The sequence below is a fragment of the Prunus persica genome, chromosome G3 (genome assembly GCF_000346465.2).
Source record: "Prunus persica cultivar Lovell chromosome G3, Prunus_persica_NCBIv2, whole genome shotgun sequence".
Lineage (NCBI taxonomy): Eukaryota > Viridiplantae > Streptophyta > Magnoliopsida > Rosales > Rosaceae > Prunus > Prunus persica.
The window spans coordinates 8,473,146-8,486,857 of NC_034011.1; the positions used below are offsets into that span (position 1 = coordinate 8,473,146).

Here is a 13,712-nt window from a genome sequence, read left to right on the forward strand (position 1 = left end):
GTCTATTTTCATCTTATGATTTTTGGCTATTCTTGTTACCCACATCTTGGTGCTTACACAGAAAACAAAAAAACTACAGTACCACTGAATGTGTGTTCTTTAGCTACAGTACCTAACATAAAGGCTATTACTGCCTCGATCCCTCTACTGGTCGTGTCTATACCTCTCGACATATTTTATTTAACAAAACAAGTTTTCCTTTTCAGCATTTGCAGGTCTCATCCTTCCCGGAGTATACTGAAATAAATTTTCATCCTGTGGTCTCTGCCTCTCCTTCTCCAGCACATGTGGCCATTCCAGGACTACCTCCACCTGTGCACATCTCACCGACGCCCACACAGGACATTGCCACATCCTGCACCTCCATCATTCCCGAAGCTTCCGGCACCTCCATCCTTCCACAAGCATCCGGCACCTCTATCATTCCACCAGCTTCCGACACCTCCACCCTTCCATAAGCTTCTGACACCTCCATCCTTCCACAAGCTTTCAGCACTTCCACCTTTCCACAGGCTACCAGCACCTCCATCTTTCCACAAGCCGCAGTCCTCACCCCACAACACAGTACCAGCCCTGACTGCACAGCACCCTTTAATCCACCTGAAGCGGCTTTTTTAGAGCTAGTCCATCCCCTGCTCCATAAATATTCCAGAAGACCTAGCATACCATCTATAGAACCTACTCTAGTCCCTTCTCCCCTTGCCTCTACGGATCCAACTCCTCCACCACCTATCGAACCAGGGCCACCAGCGCCTGCTCATCCCATGTGCATACGTCTGCGTGATGGCATTTCTCGGCCTAAAAACTGCACTGGCGGCACAGTTCGATACCTGGTCCTTCGTGCTTTTTTAATTGTGATTGACGATGTTGAACCCACTTGTTTTTCTCAGGCTTCCAAACATCCATCATGGCACACGACAATGTTTGAAGAAATCAATGCCTTGCTGCAAAATTAGACTTGGTCTCTTGTTCCTCCATCTCCCACACATACTCCAGTCGATTGCAAATGGGTCTTCCGCATCAAGCATCACTCTGATGGCACTATTGAACTCTACAAGGCACGTCTAGTAGCTAAGAGATTTCATCAACTCCCTGGCATTGACTACTTTGAGACCTTCAACCTTGTTGTCAAATCAGCCATAATTCACACTGTTCTCAGTCTTGCAATTTCCCGCCGGTGGTCCTTATGGCAACTCGATGTCAAGAATGCCTTCCTTCATGGGTTCCTTCAAGAAGACGTATATATGGTCCAACCCTCTGGTTTTGTGAACCCTGCTCATCCTACTCATGTCTATAAACTTCACAAGTCTCTTTATGGCCTCAAATAGGCTCCGCGTGCATGGTTTAATCATATCAGCACCTTTCTCTTATCCCTTGGTTTTTCAAGAAGTTTGGCAGACTCTTCACTTTTTATCTTTCAATAGGGATTCCACACCATCTTTCTCCTCTTGTATGTTGACGACATTGTGATTACTGGCAGTGATTCCTCTATTTTACAGAATTTTATATCCCTTTTGAGCCCCAATTTGACATCAAGGACCTTGGTCCTCTTAGTTACTTCTTAGGTTTACAGGTTGTTTCTCATGATGGTGTTCTTCATCTCAATCAACTCAAGTATGTTCATGATTTGTTACACAAGAGTAATCTCCCACATGCTAAGCCCGCTTCCACTCCTCTTGCGGCCAAGTCTGTTCTAACTGCCAGTGATGATGACTTGCTCGTTTCTCTCACAGAATACCATGAACTTGTAGAGAGTCTTCAATACCTCACCCTTACCCGCCCAGATATTTCCTTTGCAATCAACATTGTGGCCCAGTTTATGAGCTCTTCTCGCTCTCTTCACATGGTTGTTGTCAAGAGGATTCTCCGCTATGTTAAGGGCATCATTCACTTTGGCCTCTATTTTACACCCCAAGGTCCTTCCATTCGTCTCATCGTCTACTCAGATGCTGATTGGGCTGGGTGCCCATAATTGACTACCTCATTTACTTGGGCTCCAATCTTATTTCCTGTTGCTCCAAAAGGCAGCCAACAGTTTCGCGCTCCAGTGCGGAATCTAAGTACCATGCTCTTACTTTTGCTCATGCTTGCGCTGAATCTTCTTGGCTCTATTCTCTGTTACATGAACTGGGCTTTCAACTGCCTTTTCCAGTTCTCATGCATTGTGACAATCTCAACACAATTTATATGGAGGCAAACCAGGTATTCCATGCTCGTACTCGCCATATTGAACTTGACTACCACTTTGTTCGGGAGAAGGTAGCCCTTGGGAGTCATCAAGTCTGCTTCATCCCTTTGTTGATCAACGTGCGAATCTTCTCACTAAACCACTTCACAAGCCACGCCACCATCTCTTTTGTTCCAAACTTGTTCGTCCAAGGCCGCTCAGTTTGCGGGGGGTGTTAAACCACACGCACTCATCAAGGAAGAAGAATCTGAAATGGATTCTTCTTAATTGCAATAGTTAACTTGCTCTCCAAATATTTTGTATTTACTACCATTCAAGGCTCTTACCGTTTATATCTTTATTGTGCAATTATAAATATTGTAATATTTACACAAAGGAATACAATCAGAATTCAAACTTCTACACAAGGTTCTAACATACTTCGCACGAGATAGCCCATACAAGGTGTTTATCCTTAAGAACTCTACTATGCTTTACTCTATATCAAACCACCATGTACAAGTACAAGAAATTAAGATCAGTCCAGCCATCATGCTGTTGCTTTTCAATAGAGCCATCATAGCCAATCATCATGATGAAACAGTTCTCAAAGCCTTCAACCATCTACTTCACCAAAATAAGGTGGACTTCATAGAACAATTCCATGAAAAACGTCTCGTTAAGCAAGCAAATGAGTATCTTCAGATCCTTGATGTTCAACACATGGAACTGCCGGAAATTAGCAGGACAGAGTTCATGACACTATCTGCATTTACCCATATCTTATCTTTACAGTTCTTTTGCTTGTGGCTCTGGACGCTCATTTCTCTTTTAACATATTTAAGGCTTGCAGACAAGCCTTTATTCAAGAGGGGTGAAATGTTAGGACCCTTCACTAGTGGGCCTATTGATAGGAGCCCATAGATTCCCTTTCCGTATCTGTAGGCAATAAGTTCACAACCTCATTGTATTTAGTCTAAGGCCTTTGGCCATTTTAGGGCATGAATGAAGAATTCTCTATTTTAATTTCTCCTTTATTGCTTTATTATCCTTTCTACTTGTTGGTACCTATCACCAACTTTGTTTATGAATAATAGTAAGCACACTATTTGGCTTTCTTAATGGTCAAAGCCCAAAGTTCATCTTTGATTTTTGATTTTTTTGATTCTTGGGTACTTGGTATCTATTTACAATTCTCATGTAATGAAGCTTCTTTTATTGTTATATCTATAATTTGTTCTATTTCGACCTGGCCCAATGGCTCAAGCCCAGTCCTACCAAATGGCTTTCTCAAGCCCAGCCCATAAGGCGGGCTTGGGCTTTGAATTTTCTAAAAAAGCCCAACCCAGCCCGGTTCATTATTTTCTCTCTCTTAATTAAAGCCCAACCTAACCCAACCCAAGCTCATAAAATTTGAATTGAACTAGCCCGGCCCAGCCCATTGACGACCTCTAATATTGTCTATCTATCAATGGTTTTATAAAAATCACTTATTTCATAAGTAATATCTACATCTACCTGTAAAACAAAAGCAAATAATACCATAATGACTAAACATAATAACATAGCACGAGTATCTATAAGCAACAACTAGAAAGCATTTTTATTTGTAAGAACTATGGAAAATAACGGACATCGTTTGTCTTCTTTGGAAGAAAATATTCTTCACCGTGCAAAACACAAAGAAATTCTTTTGTACACATAATAAACTGTGATTGGTAAAAACTAGAAATTTGTACTTCCAACATAATAGACAAGTATTTTCTGTAAACAATTATATCTCATTTGGTGTTGTAATGACTCAAATGGTTGGTTTCAATTTGGAAACTACTAGCTCGGAATTAAGTTCATATCAGAAGAAAATACATAAATAACATTGATTATCAAAACAATCTCTTCTTTCATCTCTTGCTAAATGTGTGTGTTTTCTTGAGAAGATGAGTCATGAGCCACAAACGTGTTGTGTCAGTGCATAAGTAATTCTAATTTTCGAATTAAATTCTTCAGTCAAACTAAACGAAACCGATTTGGATTTTTTCAAACTTACATTTTTCACCCGTCTCTATCTTGGCTAATGAGTGGAGGAAGGAAGAAGAGAAATTTTTTACTTTTATAAAACTTGATACTGAAATTTTAATTTTTCAATCCTCTCATACTACTTGACTGCATCCATATGCTTCGCAAATCATCTATTTTTTAAGTTTATATTTAGAGATTCCATTCAAAAAAAATTTAACGATCCAAACCATCTATTTTTCACATATTCATTCAGAGATTATCCTTGCAAAAAATCATGCAAATTGAAAATCATACTATTTTATATTCCAAGGACTTGTTTTACTTTTATGATGACCAAATATCACTTGTAGGGTCCACTCCATATTGTATTTCACTAACCCAAACAATCTATTTTTGTAGACATCCATTCAAAACTATGATGTCTCATGTTTGTATTCAAAGATCCAATTCAAAATTATGAAGTTTCAAAAGGTTTGGCTTGGGGTTAAACGGGCTGGCTTTTTTTATAAAAAAAATTAAAAAAAATTCTAAGTCTTTTAAATGTTTTTGTTACACATTTTTTTGTCAAAAGTGATGGATTTAGTCTTCCCTTAAACAATAGTATGAATTACAACATAACTTAAGAAAACAAAAATATAATAGCCAAACTCTTTTACTAAACCTAGACCAATAGCCAATATATTTTTAAAATATTAAGACCAAACTTTACTTTTCGTCCATCATATTGTTAAATTGTTACAGTGGTACTTTAATTTTGCCTTTACTTTCAGAAATCGTCATTTCCATCATCTCAATCAATTTTTTCGTTAAAAATGATGACATGGCAATGACAAGTCCTACTTAGCATGGGCAAAAATGTCTTTTCACATAAAATTTAAAAAATAAATCAAATCTCTCTCTCTCTCTCTCTCTCTCCAACCCCGATTCCCCCACCAATTTCTTCCCCCCTCATCACACCGCCAATTTTGTGTGCTCTAGTCTATAGCTTGTCGTGCTTTGGTTGCATATGGCGGGCTGTGGTTGGCAAAATTGACATATATAAGCAAAAGAAAAAGATACCTATGCTTCTTTGTCTTAATCAAATCTGGGGTGAAGGATGAGGGCTAAGGTTCTGGGTTCATGGGTGCTGGGGTTGTGGGCTAGGGTCTGGGTTCTGGGTTTGTAGGTGTTGAGGTTGGGGGAAGAAAAGATCGTGGGGAGAGAGAGAGAGAGAGAGAGAGAGAGAGAGAGAGAGAGAGAGAGAGAATTATGAATTTCCCAAATTGCCCTTAATTTTGACAGAAAATTTAATTAAGTTGATGAAAAGACCAATGATACAACATGAGATCTAATTGAAACACTACCGTAACAATTTAACAATGTGAGGGATGAAAAGTAAAGTTTGGTCTTAGTCGAGGGACCATTGTTACAATTTTGCCTATTTTTTATTATTATATTTTTCTTATTAATTTATATTTATTTTCTTTTTGTTCGATTTATTTATTATTTATTTTACTTGAAATTACAAGTTTACCCTTATAACTAACAAAATATTAGATGAAATTCACAAAATTTAACAGTAATGACTAAATTGAACATTTTGATTGAGGGTAAATTACAATTAACCCCCCAACCTATAGGGTCATTTACGAGTCCATACTCGATTTTGGGGACATTTATGAGTACATACTCAACGTTGCGGAAAACCTACAATTTGCCCCCTCCGTTAGCCAAATCGTTAGTGAATTTGTTAAATACTGACGTGACGAATGTGGGTTCTATTTTTTTAATGAGGTGGACTTACATGTGGACAAATAAATACTAAAAAAATTCTATATTATTTAAAAATAATTATAAACGAGTAAATAATATTATTCAATTAAATTAAAAATTAAAAATCAAAATAAAACAATTTCTCTATCCTCATCAACTGCCTCTTCCTCTTGCTTCCCTCGGAGACCTTACGATCCCCATCTTTGTTCCTCGGCCTCCCAATTAAGGATTGATCGTCGCTTGGGTTGGGGGTTTTCAATTTTCCGAATTGATCGTCGTCGACCTCAACCATGGTTGTCACCAGAATATGTGATTTCAACTTCCGAAGGGACCAAGTTGTAGTCATCAAAAAAAGCAGACTTCGTTTTGGGGCTTATGAGAAACCATGGATTCTCCCAAACCCAGATCTCATGAGATCAAGTTGTGTATGGTGGCTCTGGCGGCGGCGAAATGTCTGCGGCTCAGAAGCTCTTATTTACTTCAACAAGGAGCTTATCGGTTTCGTTTCAAGGCGAGTCGTATTCGCTTCAGGTGAGCAAAGTGAAGCCGACGCCGTCTCCGAGTACAAGGAAAGGCACGCCGGAGAAGAGGAAGGTGACGATGCCGTTTCGAGCAAATAAGAGTGAGAATTCGAAGTCGATAGAGCAGCAACGATGACCTACGTCCATTTTGGGGCTTCTGAGAAACCATGGATTCTCTCAAACCTAGATCTCAAAGTTTTGCAAAACTCGCCCAGAAAGTAACGGGTTTTAATGGGTTGCCTTTCTTTTCTTCCTTTCTAGCTTTGTTTGGATGCTGAGAAAGTAGATTTGAGTGTATGTTTTGGGTGAATGAAACAGAACAAATGGTTTTTCTTTAAAATTGTGATGAAATCCAGTCATTTGCACTCTATGATGTGTTTTGTATACTCATTCAAATGCTTCATTTTGGATATGGGTAGTGGAATTCGACTGAGCTGAACTTCGGGTTTCATCTTTTTGGAAGAATCAAAGAAGTTCTCAGTGTTAGATTCACGAAATTTGGTTTGCACAATAACGAAACAGAGGGATTATAAGCAATTGGGCAAGATGATGGCTGCGACGGAGAGGGGTGGTGGGGTAGAGACGGAGAGGGGCTGGGAAGGGGTGGGCAAGGTGGTCGGGGTGGTTGGTTGGGTTGGAGAAGAGAGATGAGATTTTTTTATTTTTATTTTCATTTTTAATGATTTTAATATTATTTAAAAATTATTTTGTATGTGTATATAATTTTTTATTATTTATTTGTCCACCTATAAGTCCACGTCAATTAAAAAATGGGTCCCATAAATGTCACATAGGTAAATAACGGATTTTCTAACGATCTTGCTAACAGATGGGACAAATTGTAGATTTTCCGCGACTTTGAGTATATACTCATAAATGTCCCCAAAATCAGGTATGGACTCGTAAATGATCCTATAAGTTGGGGGATTTACTGTAGTTTACTCTTTAATTAATTCAAGTGTTAAATTGACTGACTTTTTAATTCGAGAGGTTAAATTCGATTGGAGTCCTAATTTAGGGGGTGTTTGGCAATCTACTCTAAAATATCTCAAACAATAATATTGAATATTCCAAATTACCTATTGTATCTCCCACATCAGCCAAGAAAATATAAAGATTTCCCAAGATACTTTGTACAAATAAAAATAAAAATATATATGAGGCGTAGTATAGGATCTGAAAAGGTTTAAAATTGCAGGGCATAATAGAGCGAAAGAGAGCCATAGAGAGAAAGATGTCTTCCGGTGCTCGGGAGAGAGAGAAGGTGTTTGTGGAGCGCTGTAAGGGCGCAAATGGCCTTGACAAGGTCGTTCTCAGAGAGGTTCGAGGCTCTTCCGCTGAGGTACCAACCCTTCTCTTTCTCCGATCTTTTTCATTTCCTTCTCAACATTTTTGTTAATAATGTTCATTTCCCTAAACATCAGTTTCATTGAGTTCTTTCATTGTTGATTAATTCATTATCATTTCTATATAGAATACTTTTGCATTCTGTTTTTGTTAGAAACTTAAAATGGCACAGAATCTTGAAACCAAATTGTGATAGATACATGCGCTGTCCTCGAATTTTCAATTTTAATTCATATACTATGTAAAATTCTACTTGATTTAATTATTTATATATTTTTACTTTTTGGATGTCCTTAGATATAGGATGAGCTTTGTATACAAGTATGGAATTGCAATTTGTCTAGTTCAACAATAACAGATAGAATCGTTGCTTACTGAAATTTTTTATTGCTTGAATCCTGTCATTGAAAGGAAGAAATAGAAAACAAAAAAATATATCAATGCAATTTCAACCCAGGTAATCTTTGATTATCTTCAGCTTTTTTCTTGCTTTTGTCGGTGTACAACATTATCGACATACCTTTTCCTTCGGTGGAGCTTCAATTTCTTGAATATCTTATCAGTTCCGAAAGGTAATTGTTGTTTAGAGGGGCAGGCAGTTGCTCTAATCGTCTTGTTCCACATATTTGGGCTTTCAGAGTGTATAGTGGATTTGATTCCAGTCCATTTGTGATGCTAAGTACATCTTAGTATTGGCTGTGTGCTACTTTGAGTGTGCGACCATTTTACAAAAGTTTAGTTGGATGACATTCCTCCCCCGATGTTCTTTGTTTGGAAGAGTGGTGGGTCAAATGAGTCAGAATACTGCTTCTGGGTTCAATTTTTAGTGTCCTGAATGGACAAAGAGATTTGAAGCATGTGTCCTCTGTAAGGGAGAGATTCAATTTATGGTGATTAAATATGCTATTATTTGTCGGTAATGGGTTATGGGATTTGGTCGAATGTCGCATTAGCTGTGCTGCAGTGGGTATACGAATACATGTGATCTATTCAATAGTAAGAGTGTGGATTGTCAATTACTGTTATTCTATTTTATTATATTTCATAACTCTCATAGTTATAAACATATGTAAATAAGTTCATGTGCCTTTTACCTATGTGAACTCTTAAAACCTTGGCTACTCTTTATTTTAACTTCGCTACAGAATATGAAAATGTTCTGGCTTTTGCACTTTGTATACGTTCCCATGCTAAACGCTAATCTGTTTCCTGTTATATGTCATAGATCTCATAGTACAAAAAGTTCTTTGAAAGTTTGTGTGCCATTAACCTATGTTAACTCTACAACCTTATGGTAGAGAATGCCATTGGTATTTTAAGTTTACTGCAGAATATGGAACTTTTCTGGACTACTATGCTTCATGTTGTGTGTTTGGATGCTACTCGCGAGTGTGCGAGCATGTGTAGTGTTTAGTATTGATTTGCTAAAGCATTTGAGTACATTCCACATAGTACCAATAATCTCTTCTTTGACAAAGTTTCTGTGTGTAATATTTCATTCCCTTCTTTAAAAGAAAATCTATGGTCTTAGATTGATGTGGTTGTCAACTTGTTGACTGTTCCTTATTCAATCTCATGAATTCTGCCTGTATGGCGTTAACTTGAGTGTTCCTCTATATTTCGTGCATGAGTCCTCAAGTTTGACATCTAAGGCTAATTCTTAGATTACTAATGAATATTTTTTCTACTTTTGAAAACAGGTGTATTTGTATGGTGGTCAAGTTACATCATGGAAAAATGAATATGGCGAAGAGTTGCTTTTTGTTAGTAGCAAGGTATCACATTTTGGTAGAGATGTTGCACGGAAGTTGTTTATCCTTACATAACTGATAACTTTTCTTGAAGTTACTTCTAGTTATTCATATGCTATTGATTGGTTTTCAGTCACATGAGGGACTAGGAAAACAAAACGTGCATGTTAGATATCATTCGCACAAGCGCAACTTACATTTCAGCTGTTACTTATTGTGAGAAAACTATTTACATGAGATAAGTATGTTGTCACGGATGTTATTAAACAGTTAAGTCATTGTGCAGAATGCAACCCATTTTCATGCAAAACACCCAATAAACCTCTTGGAGCGCTTGATGCCATAGTTATAGCGTGAACCTGATAACCCACTTTTAAGAAGTGCTCTTTCAGCCTTTTTGTGGAACGCAAACTTGATGTAGCTTGAACCTGTCATTCTATTGATGATTTCAAACTTTTTTCTTTATTATGTCCCAAATGAATTTAGAAAAATTTTAAATGTGGACAGCAAATTAAAATTATATGTGGAATCTTGCTTAGTAGCCCTGTTGCATTCGTAGCTTCGTGGCTGGCTTTAAAGCTTAGAGAGGACATAGAACTAAAAGGAACAAACTCAGGTGATGGATATTGGGAGAATGATTTTTGAGGAACATATGGATGAGATGAGATAATCTGATCTTTGTTAGGCCTAAAGATTGTTTTCAGTATGTGTTCCCCCCTCCTTTTCTAAAATGTATGCATGTTTATTGCAGGCTACTTTTAAGTCTCCTAAGGCTATCCGTGGAGGAATTCCAATCTGCTTTCCGCAAGTAGGAGTTTCTCATCTTTTATCTTCTGTTTTATTTGCTTTGGTTAGTATTACTTTTTTTTTTTCTTTAAATAATAATTAGTTGGCACATGCAGTTTGGAAGTCATGGTTCTCTTGAACAACATGGATTTGCAAGGAATAGGTTTTGGAGTATTGATCATGATCCCCCTCCATTTCCAACAAATAGCGGCAACAAGGCTTTTATTGATTTAATCCTTAAACCCTCTGAAGAGGATTCAAAGATCTGGTCGCACAGGTAGTGGACTTAAATTTGATAATTACATGTTTAATTCAGCTAAGGTAGCATGTAATTGCTTCCATGGTGGCTGGAACAGGAAAATTCCAGATCTGTGCTTCTGTTTATGCGCACATACATGCAGAGACATATCATAGAATGTCATATGTGATTATAGTGTTATAATTTTGCACAATCAGTTAAGTAGAATGCAATTCTATGCTCTGCGAAGTGTTAGATTTCAAATATGTCAGTTCTTATTCATTTTTGTTTTTGTTTTTGCTTTAATGTATGTTTGTTGCAATCCCATGGATCTCTGTTTGCTCGGTCAAGTAATGATGTAATAGCAATCATTTGCAGATATGAATTTCGCCTTAGGGTTACTCTGGGACCAGGAGGGGATTTGATGTTGACTTCCCGCATCCGAAATACAAACACTGATGGAAAGTCGTTTACGTTCACATTCGCTTATAACACCTATCTTTTCGTAACTGATATCAGGTTTAGTGATGCGATTTCTTGCTATTGTTTTGAATTCTTTATAATCAAATTCATGTTTCCTGGGCAGCTGTATTTGACTGGCAAGCATCATAAACATATGCTATTATTGCGCCCTTGATGTTATTTGACCAGTACTAGTTCAGCCATATATTTATTAAAAACACCAGGTTATAATTCCTTTCAGAATCGGGTTGTGAAAATGGGAATGTTAATATGATATTCTAGGGTAGCATTCGTCAGATTTTGTTTAGTTCTGATCTGCATTGTATGCCATTTCTAGCACTATAAGAAATATTCGAGTAGACAATTAAACTAAATAAATTATCTTTTAATATTTTTTTGGAAGGGGCAATAACACATCCCACATTCTAGCTGTGATATTTAAATGCGAGCAGAAGTTTTAGTTAAATACATAATGGAGATGCCTGTATGTGCATCTGCATAATCCATTGCTGGAAAGTGTTCCTTTTGTGTGGTTTGCACATTAACTGTCATGTTGCCTTTGTTTAGTGAAGTGCGAGTGGAAGGACTAGAGACACTGGATTATCTGGACAACTTGAAGGGTAGAGAGCGATTTACTGAGCAAGGGGATGCGATAACATTCGAGTCAGAAGTTAGTGTTTGTCCTTATCCAGATGCGTTGTATTTTTGACACTGTTGTTTTGGTTCTTATATATATGTTTATTTGTTAGTAAATGATACTTTCATTGTCAAGGTGGACAAAATTTATCTGAGTACGCCTACAAAAATTGCTATTCTGGACCATGAGAGGAAGAGAACATTTGTGTTGCGGAAGGACGGACTTCCAGATGCTGGTGAGTTTTTGTTCATTCATTTTTCTTTGCTAGAAAACTATATTATGTTGAGAAACTTATCAAAGAAAATAAAGGCTGTATTTTGATGAAGGTGTATAGAGTTTAGACAAGCTGTTATGATAATTGTAAACATTCAAAGAATTAACAAAGAACCAATCTGTCTTTTATTATTTTGTTAAGTGAATGCTACCGTTTATTTAACTATGGCTAGATACCAAGTCAATTGAGCGAACATAAAAGGTTCTGCATGTTTCGCGTAAGTGCTTATGGTATACAAAACAAAACTTGGCTTTAGTGTTTATCAGATGGTCCTTTTGCATTGCAGTGGTCTGGAATCCGTGGGATAAGAAAGCAAAGGCAATTTCTGATTTTGGGGATGATGAGTACAAGCATATGCTCTGTGTTGAGGCCGCTTGTGTGGAGAAGCCTATTACTTTGAAACCTGGTGAAGAATGGAGGGGGAGGCAGGAACTGTCTGCTGTCCCTTCCAGTTACTGCAGCGGACAGCTTGACCCACGTAAGGTAATGCAAGGCGGTTAAGTGATCAGCCATTTTGATGCGTCTCTTGTACAGGTAGTTTACTACACCTACCCAATGTTTAAGTTTTTTGATACAATAGCAAGTTCTAAATTTATATAACATAATACAATTTCTGCTAGACCACTTTAAGACTTGTTCTATAGTTGACCTAATTTGGAAATTATAAATGCATATGCTTTGAAAAGCGGGATTAGGTCATCTTTAATTTGAGGGTTGTTTCTAAAATGGTTGTAGATTGTTATTCTTGCTCAATCTGCAGTTGAGGTATATAAAGTAGGCATTTTAGAAACCCCTCGCCGCCCCCAATGGTCATGCCCTATGCCTATACCATAAAAGGCTATTGGTTTTATTTATTTTTTCTTATGAGTTGGATTTCAGCTTCTTTTCTTTTTTCTTTCTTTTTTTTATTAATAAAATAAAAAATAAAAAATAATTTTAAAAAAATGAAAAAAACAAAAAATAAAAAAACTCTTTCCTCAATAGTTGTCTATATGAAATTTTTTAATTTTGCCTGCAAGCTTCTTAATTTGCTTGTATTTTTTTTTTTTTTTTCCCTTCTGTTTCCGTTTGTGATGAAGTGGTGATGATGACTATAATGAATGCATTGCAGGCACACTATGCATTCTAGATTTGGCAGGCTTTTTGTTGGATGACAGATTCAGTAAGCAGAATTGTCTATAATTATTTCATTGGACATTTGATTAACGAAAGACGACAGAAGAAGGCAGTTAAAGAAAAGTTAGTTAATATTTTGTACATCTATAGGGACTTAATACCGAAGAAATGAAAAGAAGAAAACTGAAGGCCTTTTGGTACCCCCTTCGTTTTCTGGCCCCATTTAATCTTCCCTCTCTTAAACTGTTCTCAGATACAATTGTATTCTTTCCTGTTAATGAGTATTCTTTGCCCTCGTCTAAGGATGACTCTTGTTATTCTCTGGCTTATCTTTGGAACGTAATGTTACCAAGCACCCGATGGATGGGGTCGTTTCCAAGATTTTAACACCAAGATTTAGTTTGTTTTGTAAGTAATATTTCTGCAGTGTAGTTCTTTTTTGTTTCTTGAAAGGAAAATTTCGTTTTTGTTACAATATCCACCGTGTTATAAAAATAAAGTAATCAGAGTATGAAAAGTATCACTGAATATTAGGAGTAGAATTATATATGCTCTTCTAGTATCTACACTGACAGAATTTTCGCAGATAGAACTCACTAACACACAGGCTTCGCTCTCCCTTCTTTCCTCTCACTCTTCCTT

The 13,712-nt window shown here is 37.1% G+C and overlaps 2 protein-coding genes across 2 annotated transcripts; both read left to right on the plus strand.

Annotated features, from left to right (window-relative positions):
• Positions 1,315 to 1,972, plus strand: LOC109947970 (uncharacterized mitochondrial protein AtMg00810-like). Its single transcript, XM_020559856.1, has 2 exons — positions 1,315 to 1,342; positions 1,500 to 1,972. Exons 1-2 carry the CDS (start codon positions 1,315 to 1,317, stop codon positions 1,970 to 1,972), a joined length of 501 nt encoding a protein of 166 aa, XP_020415445.1.
• LOC18783348 (putative glucose-6-phosphate 1-epimerase) lies at positions 7,541 to 13,522 on the plus strand. The gene is made up of 9 exons (XM_007215631.2): positions 7,541 to 7,801; positions 9,507 to 9,581; positions 10,309 to 10,365; positions 10,460 to 10,620; positions 10,960 to 11,100; positions 11,611 to 11,713; positions 11,816 to 11,915; positions 12,241 to 12,488; positions 13,066 to 13,522. The coding sequence occupies exons 1-8, from the start codon at positions 7,694 to 7,696 to the stop codon at positions 12,453 to 12,455; spliced, it is 960 nt and encodes a 319-aa protein (XP_007215693.1). The 5' UTR covers positions 7,541 to 7,693; the 3' UTR covers positions 12,456 to 12,488; positions 13,066 to 13,522.

Bases quoted from the DNA above. Each gene is read 5' to 3' on its own strand.
- LOC109947970 (XM_020559856.1), top strand. From the start codon at position 1,315: ATGGCCTCAAATAGGCTCCGCGTGCATG. The intron at 1,343-1,499 runs GTTTAATCATAT...TCTATTTTACAG, and splicing joins AAATAGGCTCCGCGTGCATG to AATTTTATATCCCTTTTGAG.
- LOC18783348 (XM_007215631.2), top strand. From the start codon at position 7,694: ATGTCTTCCGGTGCTCGGGAGAGAGAGAAGGTGTTTGTGGAGCGCTGT. The intron at 7,802-9,506 runs GTACCAACCCTT...TTTTGAAAACAG, and splicing joins TTCGAGGCTCTTCCGCTGAG to GTGTATTTGTATGGTGGTCA. The intron at 10,366-10,459 runs GTAGGAGTTTCT...TGGCACATGCAG, and splicing joins TTCCAATCTGCTTTCCGCAA to TTTGGAAGTCATGGTTCTCT.